At 38.9% G+C, this 25,026-nt stretch overlaps 1 protein-coding gene across 4 annotated transcripts in view; it reads left to right on the forward strand.

Moving 5' to 3' along the window:
* LOC122809727 (anillin-like) overlaps window positions 1-25,026 on the forward strand; it is a 1,124,352-nt gene that overhangs the window by 329,909 nt on the left and 769,417 nt on the right. For all 4 annotated transcript variants that reach the window (XM_044081431.1, XM_044081433.1, XM_044081432.1 and 1 more), the window contains exon 4: window positions 24,623-24,855. In XM_044081431.1, coding sequence (XP_043937366.1) covers window positions 24,623-24,855 — 233 coding nt within the window. The remainder of the gene's footprint in view (window positions 1-24,622; window positions 24,856-25,026) is intronic.

A 25,026-nucleotide genomic window follows, 5' to 3' on the forward strand; every position in this document is an offset into this window, starting at 1 on the left:
TTGCTTGTACATCTGTACCAGGGTGGCCACGGTGGTGCAGTGGTTAGCATTCCCACCTCACAGCAAGAGGTTCTCCCGTTCGATCTTCGGCTGGGGGTGCCTTCTGTACGGAGTCTGTATGTCCTCCCTGTGGTCTCGTGGGTTTCCTCCGAGTGCTCCAGTTTCCTCCCACATCTCAGACATGCTGTAGGTGGATTGGACACTCTGAATTGGCCCCAGGCGTGAGTTGTGCATGTGCCTTCTGTGGAAGGTCGGGCGCTGGGCTGGCAACTCAACACTGTAAAACTCCACTGCCAATCATGAGCAGACAGGTGATCCACTGTGGTGACCCCTAACCAGGAAAAGCCGAAAGAAGATGATTGTTTATTAGCTCACTGCTGCTGTAGCCTTAAGCAATATAGGATGGTTACTATATTTTAAGGGAAGAGGAAGCTTGATCAAAGTCTGTGATCCCATAGTGAATAGTCCTAGCAAAGCTTGCTGTAGACCTAGTGAATGAATCTAGTTTGTATATTTGGTAAAGGGGTGTACCTAAAACCCAAGTTGATACCTGTGATGTTTCTAGAGTCCATCCCTTTTTTAAAAGCCACAGAAGTAGCTACTGCAGCAGTGGGCTTACTGTTATGGTATTTACCCAAATAACTGTCACCATATACTGGTTGGCTTCAGTCTTGACTGCCCCTGTAATGGACCTGAGGAACCTAGTGTTGTGCAAATAGGGCCTTCAGGAGGAGATTGCTGTGATTCTAGCCAACAAACTCATTCAAGCTTGTTGGGCAACAGGCAACTGCATATCCAATCAGACATCACAGTGATGCATCAGCAAAAAGGAAAATACTCGTTTTTACCTACTGTGTGGGGTGGCAGTGCCAGCATGGGATCTGGCCCAGGACTCTGGATTTAATCTTGGACTGCTTTGTATTCCATCTCCCAAAGGATGTGGTTGCAGACTAACTTAGCAGAACAGAAGTGCATGCCCCCATGAATGGATGTCAGACAAGGACGTATTTCTGGAGGTTTATTATCAAAATCTTGCAGCACACTTGTGCAAGTGATTACTTACCTGACTTTAAATGTTGTAAAATGCAAATGCCGAACAGTCACGCAACTGAAAGTGGTAACTTAAGAAAGTCAACAACTCAGGAATGTCAAGTTAACCGAAACTACCTGCACGTCTGGTTATGTCCTCTTAATGTTTTGCAGGGGGGCCAAGCCCCCTGTGCCCCCACACCCTCTGCTACTTGCATATACAAACTCCAAGACTGCACTACAGTGAGGGAATGGGTACATTTCCTGATCCCCACTATAGTGCAGTCTCCATTCAAAATCACAAATCTGCAACAACAAATGCTGTTGTGCATTCAAACATTTAAAAATCAACATTACGAAACCTTAGAAGAGTCTCATTCGACCTTCCATGTTTCCGTAACTATTTTCCGACATTTTGATGGCAAACCATTTCTGGGCGTAACTCACAGGTGGCTTGTATCAGAAATGGGCCTTAATGGTTTTCCAAAAGAGATGGAGTAAATACTCAATGGCAATGCAGACTGCTGGCTTGGGTAACATGCATTTCCAAAACCTTGACATACCTGTTTTTGTGTCTTTCCTCCAGTGCACTTTGAGATGGAAGACTGGTCAAAAATGCTATTGCTAGTTGCACTGTAGCCAAGACATCACTTTTATTCCTTTTCAGCATGGCCTAGTATTGGCCAACAAAGGTCTGTTGCCCCAATATGTTGTCCTCTTAACTCAGAACAAGGGAAATCTAGCCCATCCTAGTTTAAGAATTGTACAGCTGCTCTTGTAGGTAGTTTTAGTACTTTTGTCTTTCAGGCACATGTTTTCTAAGGATTTGTTGTGTAGCTTGAGGAATGCCAGACACACCTAATTGAAACAATCCTACTTGAGTGGTAAAGGTTCACATGCTGCTTTAACAAATACTGGGACCCAAATTCTATCCTGGAATTGCTTTTTTTGTCAGATGTCTACAGAACAGGTTTAAATGCTACCCTCAAGGTTTGTGCATTGTCCATATTAGCTTTTCTGCCACTGGACCTACTGTTTCCCAGTTGCTAGGTAAATAGCTTTTAAAGAGTTGTTGGATTCAGGCCACCAAGAAAAGGAAGTGTTCCCACTTTGTGACCTGCACATTAGGGTGTCTGTTTCCCAATTCTCCACTTTATGGTGTCTTCTAGCTTTTGTCCTACCTAAATAAGACATGGTAACATAGTTCAAAGTTTAAAGAACACTGCTTTACTATTATAAGCTTTGACATACTTGGGGTATGCACTTTCGTGTCTCATTGCGACCCTAGAATGTACTTATTTTACTGTTACTGTAGACTGCATGCTTTGTTTTACATTGCAAAAGTGTCTAAGTGCGGTGTGGGCTAAAAAGGACTATTACAATTTGATGAGAGGAGAGATGTTACTTGCTACCTGTTTAAATGTGTGCTGTAACAATTATGTAGGTGCAGTAATGTGCATATGAGCCAAAAGAATTGTCTGGATTGATAAAATTGAGTGAGTGGAGGGTAACAGGTTTACTAATTAAGAGGCTACTCTGCATTAGATATAAGGAAACTGTTGCACACAGTAACATGTTGCATAGGTCAGTCTAGAATTGATGGTAGCACTGCAATAGATTTTTGTACTAAAAGCACCTGAAGCACTCCATATCTTGTATTGTCAGTCTGTACATACACTGTAAAGAAAAGCTAGTATATGGGGAAACGGTGGACTTTCGAGTAAGACATGTATATTGGATAACTGGTGGGTACCAATCTGTATTGACTTGATCACGTAGATTGCTGTAAGATGGCTATAAGGTGTGTAGTGAAAATCTGTATTTCCACTGCTGCTTTAACACATTAAAATTCAGATCTGCATGTATTATGTTGTCAGACTAGCTCTGCGTAGGATTTTACACACGCAATGTTGAATTGTTTGCTCTACTGTGTTTTAATTGGAATTTGCTGTTTTTTTTTTACAGTACCTTGACATTTGCTTCTTGTTTCAGTTCTTTCCATTTCCTATTAACACTATGATCTATCCATACATGGTCCTTCAACTGTAGCCTTAAATCTTCACTGCAGACTTATTTCTTTGCAGCACTCTTGTTCCAAAGGCATAGTGGCGGCAGTGTCTAAAGCTGTAGACACTGCTAATAAGTGAAGTGAAACCATAGCAGCTGTAAGTATTACAACAGCTTAATGACTCCATATCTCTTCCACTTATTTTGACGTGTTCTTTGACATCAGTAAGCAGCCAGTAGTCCCAAGCAAATAGCCAATACCTTCAACACTTTCCTCAGAGACAATTCAGTTTCTTGCCAATCAGCTATTCCCCTGACACCTCATCTTCCACCACCTCCAACTCTAATACACCTCAGTCATTTCACGTTCAACCTGTTCCTACATTCCTTGTCTGTACCCCCATTCAAAAACTTAAACCTACCACTCTCTCAGCAGACCTACTACCTGCAGAATAACTGCAAAAAACTGCAAAAGTCATAGCCTACCCCATATCCATCCTGATTAATAGAACCATTACTGAAGGAAACGTCCCATCAATCTGGAAAATTTCTCACATTATCCCCCTGCATAAAGGTTGATGACTCCAAAGAATTATCAAACTATAGACCCATAGCCATATCTCCACTGGCAAAAATCAGGGAGAAATTCATTCATAAAGTGTTAAACTTCGTATTAGAAAACTTATTAGCTAACTGTCAGCATGGTTTTAGACCATTTCATAGCACCATCTCTGCTCTTTTATCCTTCTCTGACTATATTAATAAAAATCGTAATAATGAGCTTCTATCTTCTGCCCTCTTTATTGATTTGTCCCTCTTTATTGATTTGTCGAAAGCATTCGACATGGTAAACCACCAACTACTCATTAACTTACTCAAAAACCTGTCACTTAATATACTGGCTATACAATGGTTCCAATCCTACCTAAACAGCAGGCTCTATTATGGGAGAACAACTTAACTTCTAACCTTCCAATTACCCTCTGTGTCGCTCAAGGCTCCATACTAGGTCCACTGTTTTCTATATTTATAAATGACCTACATTGTGTAATACCTCAAGCTACCTGTCTCCAATACGCAGATGATTAAACATTAATATGCTCAGCCACCTCTCCATCAGATCTACAGTCACTAACCCAAAACGTGTTTAATACAGTTGAGAAATGGCTTCTACACAGATGTCTTATCTTGAACCCAAAAAACAAAACTACTGTTTACTCCCACCCGTAGATCCTCCCCACTTAGTACCATTACTTGATGTAACAGTAAAATTATTATCTCTCCTGATCCTACTACAAAACTACTTGGGGGTACTAATAGATAACCTTACCGTTGATTCCCATATAAACAGTACTATAAAAACAGTCAACAAAAAACTAGGTTCCCTCTAAAGGATCAAACCCTTTCTGCCCCCACTAGCCAGGTCCACCATTGCCCATACCCACTTAATCTCTACCCTACTTTATGCCTCTCCTATATATACTATGCAAAAGCAACTTAAACAAGCTGGCCAGCTCCCACAATAATATTGCCAGATTTGCAACTTGGTCTACCTACAGAACCCATCATTGTCACAATCTTAAACAGCTAGGATGGTTAGAGTTGCCATATCTTCTAATATTTAACCAACTAACTGTTGCCCACAAGATCCTGTATCAACCTACTAACACACCAATACTTACAAATCTTATCACCCCCTATAGCAACCTAAAGACCCTACTCTCATCTAATAAACAACTTGTGCAAATAGGTAAAACAATTTGGCTGGTGACTCTCTGTTCTCTAATACTGTGGGCAAAACCTGGAACTCCCTCCCCAGTGACCTAACCTCCCTTTCCTCAATCACCCTATTTAAAAGCAAACTGAAACCATGCCTTAAATAACAATGGTTATGCCCCTGTGCTAACCCTGACTACTTCACTTACCTATGGGTATTAATCATCTTATCTGTATGTGCTAGTTCTCTGTTACCTAAAAAGTGTGTGCGTCTCTACAGTTTTACTTGTGATTTCATTTCTATGACTATACCTGATATGTACTAAATTTGTAAGCAAAAAATCCAATGTATGGTAAACTGTAATGTACCTCAATTTTTGTAAAATGTCTTACTGTAAATGTAAATGTGGAGCTTTTCTCCCCAGGCCTCTACTGAAAATGGACATGTATTCAGTTGGACTAGCCCAGTCAACAAATGTAAAATAAATGCAATTACTACTGCCCTGAATACAGAATATATTTTCTAATTATGTTCTCCTCTGGGAATTCTGTCAGGAAGTGTTCCTATGGTTATATATAGCAGAGATCTGCTCCAGACTCAACATTTTTCTGTTATGAACTGCTGTTTAGAAGGAAACAATATATAGTCTTGACTCCATATCTCTTCACTGATTTTGACATGTTCTGTGACATCAGTAAGCAGCCTGTAATAGCTTCTCTCAGGCTATTAATACACATATTGTCAGTAGATGTATCATATCTCCTGTGCAGCGCAGCCCCCAAACACTCGTATGTGCTTCAAGCAGAGATGCCAAAGCTGCCTGAGCATTATCCCGTACTGCTTAGATGCTGCTGCAACTTCCCATTCTTGCGTTGTAAAATGTTTGCTATTCACTTGCTCTGTTGTAGTAGTACTTGTTGCACTACTGAGCAGGCCAGAATTGGCTGCTTTGCACATGTTAACTGGTTAACACTGCTTCTGATTTGGTGGTCCTTTTTGCTCTGATCACTGGCTTACCCCTACTGCTGGTATTCGTATACTTTTTAAACTTAAAAGAAAAAACACTTTTTTCATTGCAACTTACTGGTTCTTTCCTCCTTGGTTCTCATTAATGCAATCAATTGCTAAAACACCTCAAAACTAAAGACTACACAAATTTCTCTCACTAAAAATGAAGCTACCTTATGCAATGTAGTAAATGCCAATATATTCAGAAATACAGATATTTTTCTTAATATATTTCACCTTGCCAGCAAAGCACTTAATGAAAAACTGGAAATTTGAATATATGTAAAAATGCAATACATTTAACAAAATCTTAAAAATGTTATTGTGGAGAAGTATAACCAAATTCAGATCTTTAGCAACCATACCTGTTAACTCCACAAACAATATAGCCAAAAATACTAGGGCTAAACACTCTGCTAGAACCATGTTTAGTGGGATTACTAAATTACACTCCTTGGCTAGCATCATACTAACTACATTCAAGCCATAACAAAATCTCCAAACTGTATTCCAAAGCATGATTGCTGACTGTTGGCTGCTCTATGAAGAAGCTACTCTTTATTTTTCACCATTTTTGACAGGAATGCTAGTCAGTTTGGTTGTAAACTTTTTTGCTGGGATTATCATGTACCCATACTTGTGAATCAAAATTTAAGGTTCTGTTCTTAATTTCCTGTGAAACTATTTTTACTGAAGAAATTATGAAGCCTGCCAAGATGACTCATTACAAAATCTCATCTTTTGTTAAGAACTGTACTAACCTGTAACAAACTTGCAGGAATAATCTTTTAAAATGGATTTTTATCCAAGATTACTGGAATAAACAAATATTCCAAAAGATATGGTGAAACAGCAAAACACCAAAATTAAGGAAATCAAAGTGGGACTGAATTATTTTGAAGGAAGGGTGGAAGGGAGTGATGAACTAAATTTTTGCTTAGGCAATAGAACTGGTTGCTAGTAAAAAACATGGATGGCATAGATGGTGACATGATTGCTTTTTATCTAAACTTGTAGATTCTAAAAACTTAACTTGTCTGAAGCCCTCTTATATGGTATTGAAAAGAGCCCGTAGGTCTGCCTAAACCTAATAAACTAGGTACCCATGAAATCCATTTAGTTGAACTACCTTCTAGTCTAGATAATGACTTAATATTAACCTCATGGTCATTCCTACCACTTAAATTTGATGAAAGTTTCATTAGATTTGACAGTAACTTTTCTACCAAAGCTGTCAGGGAAAATGTGTCCGTGTTTATTAAAGAACTAAAAAAAAGAGCTTTAAAATACACCTGCTATTTCTAGCAAAGTTAATCTTCCTACCAGATGGACCAAAACCTTTCATTTCTTTGGATGAAGCCTTTTCTTACATTAAAAAGTAACTTCTTCCTGACAAATCCATGTCTTTGGAAGATGGAAATATATCCTTAAATGACAAGCATAGAGATTCTCATGGAAATGTTCTTGGCTAGTAAGAAATTAAAGGATAACTTAGTGCTTTCTCATCTTATTGCGAGTTGCTCAAGTTTGTAGATTCTTTCTAGCAGAGGATTACACAATTTTCCCCATTCTGTCTTGTACTTGAGCAAAAAGGATGATGCTTCAGTTACAATTTGAAACATATACCTAATAGTTATACTTCAGTGATTTTTTTATCCTTGCAGTATATTTGGTGTGTTTTAAGTAACATGTCTGAATATATTTTAATTGATTCAGGTTTTTAGTTAAATCAAATATGATAGCCTTAAATGCATTTTTACATGAATACTATGATCTTTAATTGATTTTAAATCTGTTTTCTTAGTTTGAGATACCATATTCCTTTAAATTTCATGGCGAAGAAATCCATAAATTTATTGCTCAAGCTGTGATGTCTTATTAAAGACCATTAGTGTTCACGGTCTTGTGTTATGGGGAACTGCAGTTCGTGTAGCTTGATGCTTTTCTGTGCTAGTTATGTAGCGTTACATTCTTACATAGTATAACAGGAAATTAGATTTATATTTTCAGTTAAATATGACCTTTCTGGATAAGGTGGGCTTGATGTATATGGTTTTTTTAGTTTTGTATCCTCCCCTTTAGATAGTACCTGCTGATGTGAATTTGAATATTGCCAGCATGTTTATCCTTTAAGGTGTTACGTTTCTTGTTTAATAACTTTATACTTTTTTTATAAATGCTGAGTGAGGTGCTGCTCTGAAATCACTAATGGAGAGAGTGCCCCTTTGCAAGTGTGTACATGGTCAGTGGGGCTTCAGTGCTTGAAAACTGCTTGGTTGCTGGTATAGACTTTAATAGCTGTCACAGTATTTGCAAATAAATAGGTGTCTGACTCTTGCAGTAGTGAACAGTACTATACTAAGAAACAACTGACAGTACTGTCATTTGCTGCTTAGCATATTTTAATATGTTGATTTCAGTCTACTTGTTTTTCTAAAGCTAGATATTTATTAAGGAATCTGACAGTGAGGGGAAAATAAATGATTCACAGCCTTCCAGTAATTCATATGTAAAAACTAGACAGTCTGCAGAATATTGCATGCCTAGCCAATAACCAGTCAGTGACTAAGTGAGAATCAAACCTTTTACCTTGTACTGAGATATACAACACATTGATCATTATGCCACGTGTACTGTGAACTTAGCATCTTAACCGTTTGCCAACCCTTAAAGTTTGATTTGATAGGTGAATCTCTTGTTCCTCCTTGCAATTAGTCACTGTTTTTGGTTTTCTGTCATTTTTATAGCTTGATATTTATCTATGTACTATTTTTCACTTATACTGCATTTCACTTCAGATGTTCATCATTCACACTGCTGCAGTAGCTTTTGGCTCTTTTGTGTTTCCTGCAAAGGAAGTAGCAACCAGCCCGCTTCAAAATCTTTAGTCTCCTACACCTTACCTCTGGTTGCTGATTGCCCAGCACCAGTCAGATAAATCACAGCCGGAACAAAGTGACTTAAGTATGAGTAGGTAATGAAAGGTGTTAATTTTTTTTTTTTTTTTTTTTTCTCTCAGACCACAATGTCCCAGAAGCATCTTGCCAAAAACACATTTTAATGTGCCAACCTCTTCAATGAATATCATTTCATCAGAAACCAGTCTAGATAATTTAATAAACTGATCAACAAGACCTCATTGGTGTGGGAGTGGCAGATGGAATACTGCTGTCTTTTCAAATTTATATCCAAAACACTGATTTCATCTGAGCTAAGTATATGAATTTCAAGAAATCCACTGTGGTCTGTGCATGTTGAACAGTTTAAACAGCCCCCTTTCAAACCATAAAAATGGCATCCAAAAATCTAAAATAAGCAACATTGCTCAATATTTACATGATCAAAAACAGTTTTTTCTCCACCACCAAAGCACTGCATTGGCATAAAAAGGGGCATATTGCCAAGCCCTTCAATTGTTTGTAATACTTCCTAATCAAAGAAAGTGCAGTTTAATACCATTTCCCTATATTACGAAATACATTTTACTTCCAAGTTGCCAGTGAAATTAGTTAACTATTTCTTCAAAACATTCAAGTCCATTGTGATGTGGAAGTAAGAGACATGTATACTGTAAACCCAATGATGGGGATAATTGCATAACAGTAAGGCAAAGAAACACATTATGCAACCAGTTGCATGCATGTGTACATGGAAGTCAACAATCTTGTAAAGAAAATAGAATATGTATGCATGCTAGGAAACTACCCTTGGATAGAAAACATGCATGCATGCTACTGATATTTGGATAAGTCTTTTGTACATAAAGTATATATGTGTGCATGAATGTGCATGCATTCCTTACTGTACCTTAAAAAAATGAACATAGCTGGAATTTAATATTCAAGGTTAATGAAATAAGTTATTAGATTGCATACAGCACCTTCTGATGGGGTACTAGATAGCAACTTAAAGAATTTTGCAGCCTACTTTCTTCAGAGAAAAGGAGAGACTTGCATTTTTTTTTCCTTTTGGAGAAATTGTATTTTTATTTTTCTAAAGGTGCTTACATCGACTTTGCCTACTTTAGAATGGTTGTTGAAAGTGTCTGACCTGAATCTTTGAAACGCCATTGGTTTCAAACCGAATATCTGTGAATTCCACAGACTACTGACTTGAGGCACTGGTATTTTCATGTTAGAAATTTTGATGGATAAATATATTCATCTTCTTGTGCATTACATTTATGTATGTAGAAGCCGCTATACCCATAGAGAATAAACTTGTAAGTGTAGGTTTTTTAATGCAGTAGCAATCTGCATTTTCACAACTTAAATTGACTTAAAATTGTCCATTACTAAATATTTTCATCATGTTTTACAAGGATTTACTGGTACTTTGTATGATTCCTGCTTGATTGCTATGATTAATAGTTTTTAAGTTTACTTGGAAATATAGATGGCTTTTGAACGGCTTCAGGTTCAAAACACTGTAGAGTTTTCCTCATTTATGCATAATAAAAGCTATGCATTCTTTAACTGCTTTGTAATAACATTTGGTTAGTGATGCTATGCATTAACGTTAAAGAATTTGCCATGTACATTCTTCAGTAGTGGTAGTGTTTACAATTGCCAGTAATATATTTTAAATTTTCATTTTTAGGAAAGAGATTTTAAGCATATTCTGTAGTGTGCTGTCTTACTGTGGCAGATTTTTTTTTTTTATTAAAGTTCATGCCATTTAGAGTATATCTTTTGACAGTTTACTATCGGTCTAAGTTTTGAGCGAGTGTACACAACTGCATACTAAATCATTTCTTAATCCAGTGACATTTTAAATCCTGGTTACTAGTTATATTATAGATTTGATAATTTAAATGAAATCACTGTGCTAGTGTATAAATAGACAAAGGAAATGAAAATATTTGAGATGCATAAATTTAATTTACAATTTTGTGGTTAATGTATTAAAAAATATGCAATCCTATTAGTCTGTCTGATCTGACACAATGTGTCTGCGAGACATGGCTAGGAACTGATCTGGCAAACTTAGTTGTTCCAACATGGAGCCCTTCAGAGTCTTTCCTTTCCACAATGCCCTGCTTCCCTCCCTGACTGACTCGGACTACATTTACTAGCTTTTGAGCAGCAGGAAAATCTTGACAGAAAAGGTCTGCCTTGCAAACCAAGGACGACATCTTTTAGCTATGTGCCTTCCTAGGTATTTCCATCAATCTGTGAATATCCAATATGATTTCCACTTAATTCAGTGTTTCTAGGATGTCAGACACCATTTCCTTCCTTCAGGACAGAATTCTGTCCTTAAGATCCAAAGTAGAGAACCTTTCTAATATCTGAACATCCCTCAGTGCACTTAATTCTGAGGGTATTGGGACTCGTGACTTCGTTGATATTTATGGTACATGAGAATTCAGTGGCTCCTATGTCAATGATCTCAGATTCCACCCTCTCTCCCTTCCCCATAATCATAACTCAGTCATGCAGGAAGCACCTGCAATGGTGGTTACAGTATCTGTTAGTTTTGACAAGCAGACTTTTCCAAGTCCCTTCCCTGGTAGAATACAACTGACGCATCCTTCCTCGGGGGGGGGGGGGGGTCATTACACAGGGAGAATGGTCCCAAGTCTTTGGCCAGGATCAGATGCTTGTCTTCATATAAATGTATTGGAGATAAGGGCAGTTCTTGTGCTGCATGAATTCTACACAGCTCCCTATAATATGAAATGCAGCAGTTATTTTGCCATAGCCCCCCTCGGAGACCACCACTTGGGGATGTGCTCTCATCGTTGGCCCCCAGGGTTACATTACACTTCCCACCCTCTAACCTTTATGAATAAATCCCTGCAGAAAGCCTTCCGGTGTAGTTTTCCCTTCTCAAGCCACACTTGAAGAAAGCCACTTGGTTTGTCGATCTCCTGCTGGGTCTAGTCACTCAACCATCCAGGGAACCTCACCTGAGCATTCCCAACTTGAAGTTAATCTCTTGGTTTTCTCCATTTCCACTGATGGCAAGGGATATCTATATTCCCTCAGATGTGATCCACATTATCACAGCATTGCAAAAACCTTTAACCTGGAAAGCTTTCCTTATGGGAAGAGTCTCAAAGCATGCAGCCATTTTTAACCCCTACTGGGGATGTTTTCCATTTTCTAACAACCTTGTTTCATTCTGGCTCTAGTTTTTCTACCATCAAAGCTCATTTGGCAGTGATCCCTTCTTTCCATGTTGGTTTCCAGATCAGTTTGCTAGCTTCACACACATTATGTAAAGCTTTCCTTGAAGGCACTTCCTTTTTGCAACTTGCAATTAAAGATCTTGTGCCACCTTGTTTAAATTTAATTTTAGAAGCCCTGCCTGAGCCTCCATTGGAATGTACAGCATGTATGGTCCCAAAATCCTTGTCCTGCAAAGCTATTTTCCTGGTTAGTATCACCTCAGCCAGAAGGGTATTGAGACTTCATGCCATATGTTATGCATCTCCCTATATTGTTTTGCAGGGATAAGGTTACCTTAAGAACTAATCCATTTATTCCAAAAGTGGCTTCTGAGACCCATCTTTCCTACCCACTCGCCTACCAATATTTTTTCCTAAATATCAAAACAAAGAACGTGTTCTACACACCTTAGACTTTCACAGGCAACTTTGTTTCTACCTAAACAGAATGACTTCCTTCAGAAAAGATGAACAGCTGTTCATATCCTTTGCTCAAAATAAACTTGGAAAGAAAGCATCAAAACATTTTGCCATCTAGATGGTTATCTGACTTCATTTCTTTTGTCTAGTTACTCCGTAAATCACTGACAACCAGAGCCATGACAGCAAATGCAGCTTTTTTTCAGATCACATATCCTAGATGATTGCCAAGCAGCTGCTTAGTCCTCTACACGTGCCTTCATGAAGTACTACATGTTGGACCACATTTCAAGCCAGGGCTTCATTTGGAGCTTCTGTCGTGAAAGGTCTCATGTCATGAGGCCACCTGGGATTTCTGTACATGGGCATTCTGACCCTTATTTAGGATGTAACAGACTGATCAGGATATGAAAATTACGCATTTACCATAATGCCAGATCCTTTCATTCCAGTCTCTCCAATATGAGAAGCTGCCCTCCTTCCCCCTGACCTGGAGGGTTACGTCGTCTAAATTGCGTGCAAAGCGGTGCAAATCTGGTAATATATTCATGCATCAAACTCTGAGTTAGTTGTGGGGCAGGGCATTATGGGAAGGAAAGATTCTGAAGGGCTTGAGCTGGAGCACTAAACTTGCTGGGTCTGATTTAGGGCTGTGGCTCTGAGGACCAATGTGTCTTGTCAGACAGACTGCAATGAAAGGCTATCACGATAGGTACATAACTTTCTTTCATAGCTCATGCTTAACTTGGATTCTGAGCACTATTCTGGGCAAACTGTTTTCTAGTTATACTTTGTCCTACTGAGTGTGTTCTGTAAATACAGCAATGTTCAAGGGTGTATTCAGCGCTATAGTATGGTTAAGATGTAGTTTCATCTGTCTTGTAGATCTATGCATCCCTTCTTGCTTGTTAGATTTTTCATGTGATCAGCTGCAGTTCTTAGCATTTCATAGGGTTTCTATTAAGACCTCCTTTCTATTATCTGTGAGTTGGTTTTAAACATACTACTTACCACACTGTAGCTGTATTTCATACCATGCTAGCAATACTTTCCAGTACAGTTTGTAATTGCTACCTGAAGCCTTTTCGTAGTCACAGCTAAAGAGCATTAACAGCTTTAAATAAATGAGTTCTAATTTAACATGAAAAATGTATGCCATGCTGTTGTAAACAAGAACTAAGTAGAGAAACTCTTCTCGTACATGGTCAGTTTAATACCATATGTTTGCCAATACAGAAAGCCATGGATAATTGGGCACCATATTATACCCCTCTCTTTTTAATGAACATCTCTGTCATCTGATTTGAGGAAGATTCTGTCTTTTAAATGTATGATGATATAGTTGGCAAACTTAGAAATCTGGTAACTTGTCATTCTATGCTTTTGCCACACTTAAATGTCACGGTGGTAGAAGAAGAATATCTTAGTTTCTCGGTTTTATAGTCATTCGTAGTTTCATATTGTATATTTCTAAATTTTCATACTTGCTGTCCACAGAGTTATTTGAAGTGGGCATGATTTTGCTTTGTAATTATGCTTGCCTATTGTAGACTTTAGGCTTCTAATATGAGTAGATATTCCATACTCAATACGAGTCAATTTTCTGATCCAGCTGTTTGAGCATTGCTAAATTCTGTAGGTTATAATTAGCTAGCTTTTTACTTTAGCTATACTGTAACTTTTTATTCATTTGAATGAAATATTTTAACTGGATCTAGTCAAGCATATTACATTTAGTAGTTCCATATCAATTGACTATGAATAAGCTTAGTTTTAGTGATCAACTCCTAACTAGGTAATTTATTTGTTATAAGTCTTGGCTTTTTGAACTAATCTAATGTTTAACATCAGTCAGTCATCATTCAATAAGTCAAAGAAATGTAATGGCTGATTCTACTTAATAGAAAATGTATATGGTTAAGTGTACCTTTGAGAAATTTATAGCTTTGAGATGAGCAGAACATAACTATCCTGAATTGTAAGATCTTGGAGAAAAATCTGGACCTTTGAAAATTACTAAGATTTCAGCAATTTTGCTTGCCTCTGAATGATTATTCTGATGTACCAGGTTTATTGGAATGAATTATCTGCATACATACATATGTGTGTATATATATATATATATATATATATATATATATATATATATATATATATATATACACACACACACACATGCGCACATATATGCATGCATGGAAAGTGTGAAAGGTTGATTCAGTATTTCAACACAGAAATATTGAATCACATAATTTAAACAAGCTTCTGTGCATGCTGTGGGGTTGCTTCTTTGAACAAGCAATCTAAGTGTTTTTGCAGGGGGCAAACCTCCCTGAACCTCCCCCACTCCCCCTGTAAATTATATGTGCTAACTGATTACGTCGTCCTCTAAAGGGGCATATTCCCCTTCTCTATGAATTATTCTTTCTTATAACTGTTGATAATATATATTTTTGACTGAAGTGGGTAAACGCAACAGACTTTAATCATAGCCATGATAGACCAGCCTCCTGGAACCTATATATGGTGATATAGAGAAAATTATTTGGAGCTTTTACTTTGAGTTTAGTCTTATTCTTGGTGTAGATTGGCTTGAATGGAATGTTACTCAGTTTAGGGGATCTAGACTTGAGTGAGAACTCTAGGTCCATGTTTACAATGCATTTCTGTAATTGTTTTAGGTTTAGTAAGATGGTTTTATGTATTTTTAACATTTTTCTATTCAGTAGAAGTTATATTAAGTTGCAGTTTAGTCTGTTCGGTAAATGACTGTTTTGAAAATATCCCTTAATATAAATGATGGTGACAAAAGGAAATCTTTATTGAAATAATGAAATTAATCTGGTATTTTAAAACTAAAATCATCACAGACCAAAATTTTAAATTTGAAAGTCATATCAACTACATTTCCAAAAGGGCAAACCTAAAACTGGGCCTACTATATAAAGATATTATATAAAGACATTGCACTCATTTAGCAGCTGTTCAAACATTGTTGCTTCTAAGTCTGCTTCATGTATTGTAACAGACTTTCATTTAATTTGACAACAAAACTGTAGCATTTGTGAGAAATCAACAAAGCAAAACAATGAACATAGCACAGACTCAAAGGAACTGGAGTGGTTAATATCAAAACATTAACCTTGCATCAACTCAAATGAGTGAGCATCCTATTCAAGCCATATGAATACTTTTTTTGGACACCTTTATTCATTTATCACTCTTGACATGGGCAAACTTACATTTATACAAAAGCAATCAAACCATATTAAGGTCACCTTTACAAATATTATACATTACATATATTATCATGTAATCAAAGCAACATTACATAATTTGTTCACTTTGTCTTCTCTTAAACTTCATTCTTCCAAAACCTTTCTGCATGTATTCCTACAATTTCCATTTTTAATGCAATTTACTCCTACCCTTTTCTAAATATCTCACTGCCTGTTCTTTTTAAACAAACATTTTTTATTAAATTATCACTTATGACATAGAAAATCATACATTTATATAAATGAAAACCATATTGACATAATCCCAGCTGCAAGCATTTTGCATCACAAACCATAGCGACATAATCCTCGTTGCAAACACTACATCACTTATCTACTCAATCATTGTTAGTCAGACATTACATAGCTCATTCAAATACTGCCTTCTTTTAAACCTCATTCTTCCTTTGTGTATTCTTCTCACAATTCAGATTTTCGTTTGTAATTTGCTCCTACCTTTACTAAAGATCCCAATTCCAATTTTATCTCTTAATATATTCACAACTTCTAGTACAGTTGGTTTAGACTTTGATTTCCATTTTCTAATAATTGTTTTTTTTTTTTGCAACCACTATAATTAGGCTCAGCAAAGCCTTTGCTATGTCTAGGTACTTCCGATTTTGTATCAGCACGGAAAAATCATTTCCCTGTTTGCACCAGTTTGCTCAAACCATCTGACAGAGTAGTCTGCAAGGAATCTTTGAAGTTTGCCAACTCATTAGACTCCCAGAAAATATGTATCCAATTGAGTCCCCTGCAGTTGATCGAACTTTTAAAAGTTCGAAGCGCATATGACAGGGACCATATGATCGAACTTTTAATAGTTCAAATGGTCTGAATGGCGATCCCGTACAGTGTGGAACAGGAAGATTTCCCTTTTCCGCAATGTAGTGCGATCTCTGAGTTTGTATATTTAAGTAGTGGGGGGTGCAGGGGGGCTTGCCCCTCCTGCTCAGACATTAAAAAAAAAAAAAACAGAACTAAATGTTCAAACTTTTAAAATGTTCGATGTTATGGTCTTGGCCATATGCGCTTCGAACATTTTAAAAGTTCGATCAACTGAAGTAGATCCATCCAATTACCTTTTTCTTCCCCATCTCACATCCAACATTTGTCATCTACATGAAGAATTCCTTGGTCTGCTTCGGGTATAAAAATATCTATGTAAACATTTACAAGCAAAAATCCTGTATCTTCTAAAATTTTTTTTTCAATATTTGAGATGTACATATATCCCCATAGCTTTTGTGAATTGCTTAATCTCGTCCCAATCTCTTGTAAACTCCTCTGATTTTTATAGCTATGCAATATTTTATATGCTGTACTAATTATTCCTTTTTAATGGCATCTTCTGTTCTAGATTCTACTAAAAACTCTACCTGTGCTGGTCTTTCCTTTAGGACCCCCACCATTTTTCTGTCTGCCTTTCCCTATCCAGGATTGATATAAGAGTATAGGCTATCACTAACCAGCAGTCCAAATAAATTCTTGTTGCCTTCCCATTCTGTTACCCTTTCCTGTCTAGTTATTTGCTCCCAATACTTTGGTTCCTTTGTCAGTTTTCTGCAATAAATTCCAGCCCCCTCTTGCTTACTGTCTGAATCCCTAATTGCAGTCATCCCCATCAGCAGAATCTCCCCTCTCCATTCCTGTGTTGGCTTAGTTCTTAGAATACTTTCTGCTACTTTATGAATATAATCTGTACGATTATTGTTCTCCTTAAAGATCTGCATCCAAAATCCCATTTTCTCCTTGTTTCTTGAGCTACCCCCAGTTCATCTTTATTCCTTTCCACTTTGAATTATAGGTTTCTGCTTGTGCTATATACAGGAGCCTTACTGTGTAGCTCTGAAATACCCCTTCAAATTGAGTAATTTCAATCTGCTGTTTGTTGGAAGCATCCGCTTATCCACGTAACTCTTGCAAACTTTCCCTCCCAGATAAAATCCTTCAGCTGTATTAATTGCTATTCAGAACTTCCCCTTTGGTTGATTAAAAATGCCTGACTTGTGTACAAGATGACTTCTTTCAGCTTTTCCCGGTTAGGGGTCGCCACAGCAGATCACCTGTCCGCTCATGATTGGCAGTAGAGTTTTACGGTGTCGAGTTGCTTGTATTTTAATATCCATATTAACAGAGCTTCCAGTTTCTCAGTTTTAATATCTTGTTTGGTCTCTTCCCACATATCCTTAGCTGCCACACTGGAATCATCATTTATAATTCCACCGAAACTTCATTAGAAGAATGTGTTCCTTGAGGCCTTTGGTATTGGCTTTCCTGGGTGGTACCACCCACCGATGCTGTTTTAGAGCTCGTTGCTCAGTGGGTCTGGAATGACCCTATCCCTTAAGGGGAAAAAAAACAGGGTTTTGTTAGCCCAGACACTAGGGCACTATAGCTTCATTTAGTGGCCTCAGATGGTTCAGCATCCCTTTCCTCAAGCAAGATTGATACTCCTACTAGGCTTGATGGCCTCTACTATTACGTTAGTTCCACTGGCAAGATACTGTGAGTATTCCAGTGGACCCCTCAGTTCAGTGATCACAGTCTTCAACCTCTCCACACCAAGATTCACTTCATGCAAGTTTGCAGAGATTATATCAAATGGTGAGTAACTTCTCAGTACTGAAAGGAAGAACTTTTTGCCCATCAAATCCCTGGGACCCAGTAACCATGGTGCTTCCCTTGTGGGGTGGGGGGCATTTTGAGAGGAAGATGGTTGAAGGTGGTTCACCCCTAGAGGCCAACCTTCCCATCGATGTCTTGGAGATGAGCATTCGTCCTAGCATTGCCGGCATTCCAGGACTCTTCCCCTCCCCAAAGGTGTGATTTACATTTATGCAGACAACATTGGGGTACTCTGGTATATCAACAGATTGGGGCCCCCAGTCATACCCACTTTGCTGGGAAGCCACAAGTGTGCCAATGGGCAATGACTTCCCATCTTTTTCTGATAGCAACGTACATTCCAGGGTCATCAAATGTACTAGCAGACAAGTTCAGCAGGTCAGTCAGTTCTCTTGCCTCACATGTGGTTTTTCAGGTGGTGGCACGAGATTTTCAACTGCGGGGGCCATCCTTCCTGCAGTCTGTTCAGTTTATACCTAAACAAGTGCAGCAGTTACTGTGCTAGACTCCTGTACTGGGTCAGTCACTGAGGGATGCTGTAGTTAACAATTGGCTCATGTCTCTTCTACATGTCACAGAGACCTCAAAAACCCTGTCTGAAATTTTCTGTGTTATACCTCACTGTAAGTATGTCACTTAACCCGAACACCTAAATGTCTTGGTCATCAGGCAGAGAGGCTATCTTGGTATATGCTAGCAAATTCTGAGGTACTTAAGTGTAGAGAAGGGGATTATGGGTAGGAGTCAGATCCTCAGATACACAGCTTCATAAAAAGGCACCAAGGTCGGATCGGACAACCCAAAGATTGAACTGTATGAAAATTAGACTACATGAATATATAATTATGGTAAGCACATAACTTTTATTTGCACCACATTGAAAGTTTTTTTTTTTACTGTCATGGATACATGGTGATCAAAATTCAGGTTACTGTTATCCCAAGTTCAAGTCCCTTACCATTGAGGCTGCTCTTAGTGGAGAGTTATCAATGTTGTTCTGTAGGGGTAGTCTCATCCCCAACAGGTATGGTTATGCATTTTTTGCATTAAGTTTTAGGCCATGGTTTTGGCACCAGTTATTGGGCTGTCAATCCCTTCTGGTGGATACCTACATCTTTGGGGGTTTCAGGGATTGCACCCAGCATGCAGTTGTCAAATATATTTGGTCAGCCAAACCCTCTACATTTGCCTTAACTTCAGAGAAGTATATTCCAAATAGAAGGCCCAGTGTTAAAGCCCGTGGTACAACCTATAGTAAGAGGCCACTTGGTGGAAGTGGATTCCCTCACCCTAACTTTGTGTCCTGTTTGTGAGCCATTGGCTGTCCATCCAGGTGACACAGGGATTTTTGCCTAAATTTGAGTTTGTCTATAATATCAGAGTAAGGTATTATGGCAGATGGCTTTACCAGGTCAAGTTAAGCAAGTGTGTACTGTTTTGTCCTTGTCCATGGCTCTAGTGACCTTCTTGAAGTCCAGATTTAGTATGCATAACTAGCCCTTGACAAAACAGACCTGGGATGGGTCCAGTGTTTGAAGATTTATTGCATCTTTATCAGGTCCTTGACAATTTTTCCATAGCACTGCATAGAAGATGAGCCAAACTTATGGGTCTATAGTTCCCTGGGTCTTTTGATGGGTGCACTTTTGTGTAGAGAGATGGCTGTTGCACTCTTCCATTCACTATGGATGAAGCCTGTCTGAAGGATGTGGTTGAAGAGAGATTCTAGTGGGCCTAACAGATTTTTATTAAAAGGCATCCTGGAATATTAAAAGAACTCATTCAAACAATGTGTTTGGTTCTGAAGGAGTGTAGTAAGGACCTGTTTTAGTGATGGTTGAGGGAGAAATGGTAGAGGGTATTTCCTGGAGAGGGAAACTGATGGCAGTGGGTGTGTGTGAAACTTGAGCTAAATTTATATGCTATCAAATTTTCTATATATCCCTTGGTTTGGTATAGAAAGTTCCATTTACTATTTGTTCAGAACACTGTTGGGTTTCTGTTTAGGGTTGTGTAATGAAAAATGCTTTATGGTTATCCTTAGCTAGGGAGGCTATTTTTGACTCTTGGGTTTGGTGGACTTGATTAGTCCCCTGAGTTGCTTGCTGAGACTACCGAGGGAGTTTTTTATCTTTTAGGCATGGCCGTCTGTATTTTTTTTTTTGAAGTATTTTCTTTCATTTGTTGTACAACCTGTTTATACAGGAGGATCTCCAAGGGGGCTTGTTTTTGGAGTTTGTCCTAAGTTTGTTTGGTACTGTTTCTATGCAGTTATTTGCACGCTTGTACAAGGTTTCTGTAAACAGCATGTGCCGCTGTGCTCTGAGTTGGGATGACTTGGATTTTGGCTTGCCATTGCTCAATAGCAGCTTTGGAAACCTCCTTAAACATTCTGGGGTTTGCTTGGGAGTTCAGCCTTTTGATCACAAAGAAGTCACCCTTGAAATATAATCTGACCAGTGAGGACATTACATGTGTGCAGCATTCCCTCATGTTTGAGAGTTCCAGATGCAGGATATTTGCACCCCTAGTAGGTATCCATATTAGCTGTTCTAGGATGTTTGCATTGAGAAACTCCATGAATCTTTGAGCTTGCAAGTTTGTGGTTGTATATGTATCCCAGTTTATAGTGGGTTAGTTGAAATCACCAATGAGTATGATGTTGGGCTGAATTTTGAGCGACTCCAGTACATTCAGGTGCGTGATATGGTTATCCTGGATAGACTACCTGCAGCTAGCAAGGATATGATGGAGATTAGTTGGTCATGAAGTAGCTCAACCATGTAATATTGTTTGTTTGACCTATCTTGAGATGTGCTTACTTTTTATGTAGATTGAAACATCACCTCTTGTCTTGTGCGGTAGCTGGTTTAAATGTGTGAAAGGCATTATAGCCTTGTACTGCTGGTGTGGCTTCTTCTGCTTTAAACCATGTCTGGCAGTTGGCTTAGAGGGTTAAGGAGCTGTTTCCTGTGGTCCCGAGGTGCAGGGTTTGATTCCCTTAACCTCCATTGCTTAACTGTGCGACTCTGACCAAGTCATTTAACCAGGCACAGCTCTTGAGCCTAGTGTGAAGAAAAGGTACATGGAGATCAGTGCTATACCCTGGAAAACAAAAACAAGTAAGTGTTTCACTAACTGCACAAATGTCCTCACTCTCCAGTGTGAGGTGTGCTTCCAGTCTGTGGAGCTTCTTGAGTCTCCTAGCATTGAGCAGGAACACCTTTAATTTTATCTTTAAAATTGACTATGTTGTAAGGTTTACCAGAGTGATATGGCCTAGAAATAGACACAGTAGGGGTGGACAATGTTTTGACCAACATCAAAAGCATAGTGGGGACAGGTGCAGACCATCCCTGGCGAAGTGGCATGTGGCATGGTCTGATCATGTCCTCCCAAACTGAAAAATATTGGACACACTTAGAATGACACCAGTAACTAAGCCAATAATTAGTCCTCTTCTGTTGATATTGTAGCATCATCCTTGGAGAAGTTAAAATACTGCTGCATGGTAGGTTTCTGCCTGGTTGGGAGAGAGAATCTGAATGCTGTAGCATGTCTCTTAATATAGTCCAAAAAGGTACATCTCAGGTCCATAACACCCATATGGAATACAAATGTCCTACTGGTACTTGTGATGTCCTGAGTGTGTGAGATCTGGCAAATCCTTGCCCTTGATAGGCAACTGACTGTGATGGTCGTCTTGCTCAGCCTGGTTTTTTTTTGGGGGGGGGCATCAGTGTGTATTAATAGTCTCCAGTGATCAATATATTAAGTTGTGTGGCAGTTTGCCTTGAGGGCTTAGAGGTGAAGTCATTATGAGAATTGGTTCTGTATGTCTGTGGGGGGGGGGGGGGGGTGTTTTTGTAGAGTGGTGTAGGAGGTTGCTGAGGGCAGAATATGGGAGGCCTTTGAGGTTTGGGTAGATTGCATGCAAGAGCCTCAGCATATGGGAGTGTTTGATTTTATAGTAGGTGTTACTGGCAACTTGTTTGGAGTTATCACTGTCTGTATATGAGCTTTGCCTCCAAAGTCAATGTACTTAAATCTCTTGCATACTGTTGGCCTGCTTAAGAGCACGTTGGTTGTCAGTAAACATAATTGGCACATTGTCTCAGGATGCCTAACTTCCACATGGCTGGCTGCAGATGGTAGGAAAGTGCACACGTTCCTCTCGTGATCCATGTGGGGTGGTGCAATCAGAGTATGGAGTTGGTCTGGGTGGAGATGTCTAGGATTGATCTAAAAACAACTCTTCTGGGGTAATGCCTTTCAGTGGGCAAGCTAGCTGCTCTACACTCTGCTAGATACTTGAGAAAATAGAGTAAGTTTTATATGGACAATAACATCTTTAGATGCCTATGTCTATACATTGCAGTGCAAACCTCTGCTGCTCAGCACAGGTTACCTGAGATGAGTTACAACTTTAGATGCCTATGCCTATACATCGCAGTGCAAACCTATGCTGCACAGCTCAGCACAGGTTCATAGGTTCATACTAGGCTATCTGCCCTAGGGCATTTATAAGCCTAGCCAGAGTGTTTGGCTTTCGCCACCCATTTTAAGTTAATTTTGCTATGCCTTTTTTTGAGGTTAGTATACTGTGCCTCTGTCTAACAGTGACACAGAAATGATAGCCGAGGTAAACCTACGATCTCCCATCCACTCATCAAGATTCCTCTTGAAGAGAGTCAATGTGGGACTCTGCCTAACCTGGACTGGCATTTTATTCCAGAGTGAAGGGAGCCTCTGGGTTATGAATCTGTCCCTCCAGCATGTCCTATTTATTTCAGTGCTGAGGTTCAAGTCTCGAGCGCCAGAGCTCGATGGGATTTGGATTTTCTGAGGTGCAGCATGTCCATTAATTCCGGGTTGGACATGGCTTTATACGTCGGGCACAGATCGCCTCTGAGCAGGCGGTATGCCACTGAGTAGAGCTGGAGTTTCTTTAACCGGGCCGCATATGGCATCTGTTTGAGCCCTTTGATCCTCTTGGTGAGGTACTTTTGGGGTCTTTCCAGTTGCTGCAGGTGTCTGGTAAGGTACATCCCAAAAGGGGCATTGTACTCAATTATGGGCCTGATGAGGGATGGGTAAAGAGGTACGATGACCTCCCCTGATCTAGATGTGAATCCCTTCATGATTAGGTGGGCTATATAAAATGTTTTTCTAACCACTTTGGCCATGTGGTTGTCAAATGAGAGACTGCTATCAACTTGGGTCCCCAGGTCCCTAATGACGACTTCTGTACTTAATGGATTACCACCTATGTGGTAATTTGTGGGCACTTTGTTTTTGCCAAAGGGACTATACAGATGAGTTTGGGGAATCCAATCAGTAAAAAGTGAAAATGCAGTATGTGTATGTATAAGGATCAGATCCTATGGCAGTTTACAGTTCTCTACTGTTGAGTTATACTGCAAGACTAAGATTCCCCAGACCAAGCAAAAGGCAAACGGTGAAAAACCAGTAGAAATGAAATGATGCTCAGATCCTTCAACTCACAATTCTGCAACTACTGTGAGAGATGCTACAAAACCACATTTGTTACTTGGTCTGGAACCTTGAACAGTTGACTTTTGATTAAAACATGAAATGCATAAAAGAATAATTCAGATTCACAATGAATATTGCAGTATGCACTAGCTGAAATGAGATTATCTTTTGTCGGTTTTAAAAAAAATTGTTTCTTGAGTTGTGATTTCTGGAGGAAGGTTCCATTTAGCAGGTCCTATCCTAGACAAGTTACTTTCCCTAGTAACTGATTCACAGAGCTGAATGTGTATATACAGTAGTGTATTGGTGAACTAGACATCCCAAGAACCCAATCTGCCTCATTTTCCGTTATAGTGGGATAAGACTTGCAGTGTTATTGTAGGTCTATCTGTTCACTACGTCTGTGCATAAATGGGGCTGGTTAAGTACAGCCTCTACACTGAAGATTCTCTTATTCGTGTGACTGCTTGTCTGTATGGAGGCAGACTGGTGTAGGTTTCAGCCCAGAAAATTACCAGAAACATTACCTTTCCCTGTAGTTTACTCTTCATGCATGGATCCTTATGCTTACATCCTTATCTGTTTTGCTTGTTTGTGGTTCTGAATTAATTGACTGGAGATTCTTTTGTGCTCGTGATCAGACTTCGTCTGCACATGGTGCTCTGAATTCAGGGTATTAAATGAAGAGTGTCATATCATAAACTCCTATTGCATTGTACTTTGTTTAAGCTTGTGTACACGTGTATCAAACGTGTTTTATTTTTCATTCTTTTGTGGGAGTCCTGCTATTTTTTGAGTCTTCGGCATGCTGCTGATTTTTACTTTATAACATAAATCTTACTCATTTGTAATTTTGATTCCTTTTAGAAATGGAGTGTGAGACCTTCTCTGCATCTGCCCACACTTCCTCAACTCCGAGAGAGTCTGAGATTGGCTCCCACCCAGGAAGGCTTTGTAATCGCAAAGGGCATTTATCTGATATTCACACTTGGGAAGAGGATGAGCTGAATTTGGCCTTGAAAATGAGCGAAGAGCATGGTGGGCAGAAAGATGATGAAAGTGGTGCAGTGTTTGCCATGCCTAGGATTGATGGCTTTTCAGTAAGTGAATATTTTGTTTTGAATTAGCACTCTACAGTGGTTAACAAATACTAGTCTCAGCCCAGGGTAAACACATGACATGCAGAGAGTGAACAACGAAATGTAATGCGTTCATGTATTGTATACAATTCAATAAATCTTATAAAATATGGGTAACAGTTGCCTTGAGGG

Source organism: Protopterus annectens, chromosome 8.part0, assembly GCF_019279795.1.
Source record: "Protopterus annectens isolate FY-2018-M chromosome 8.part0, PAN1.0, whole genome shotgun sequence".
Lineage (NCBI taxonomy): Eukaryota > Metazoa > Chordata > Ceratodontiformes > Protopteridae > Protopterus > Protopterus annectens.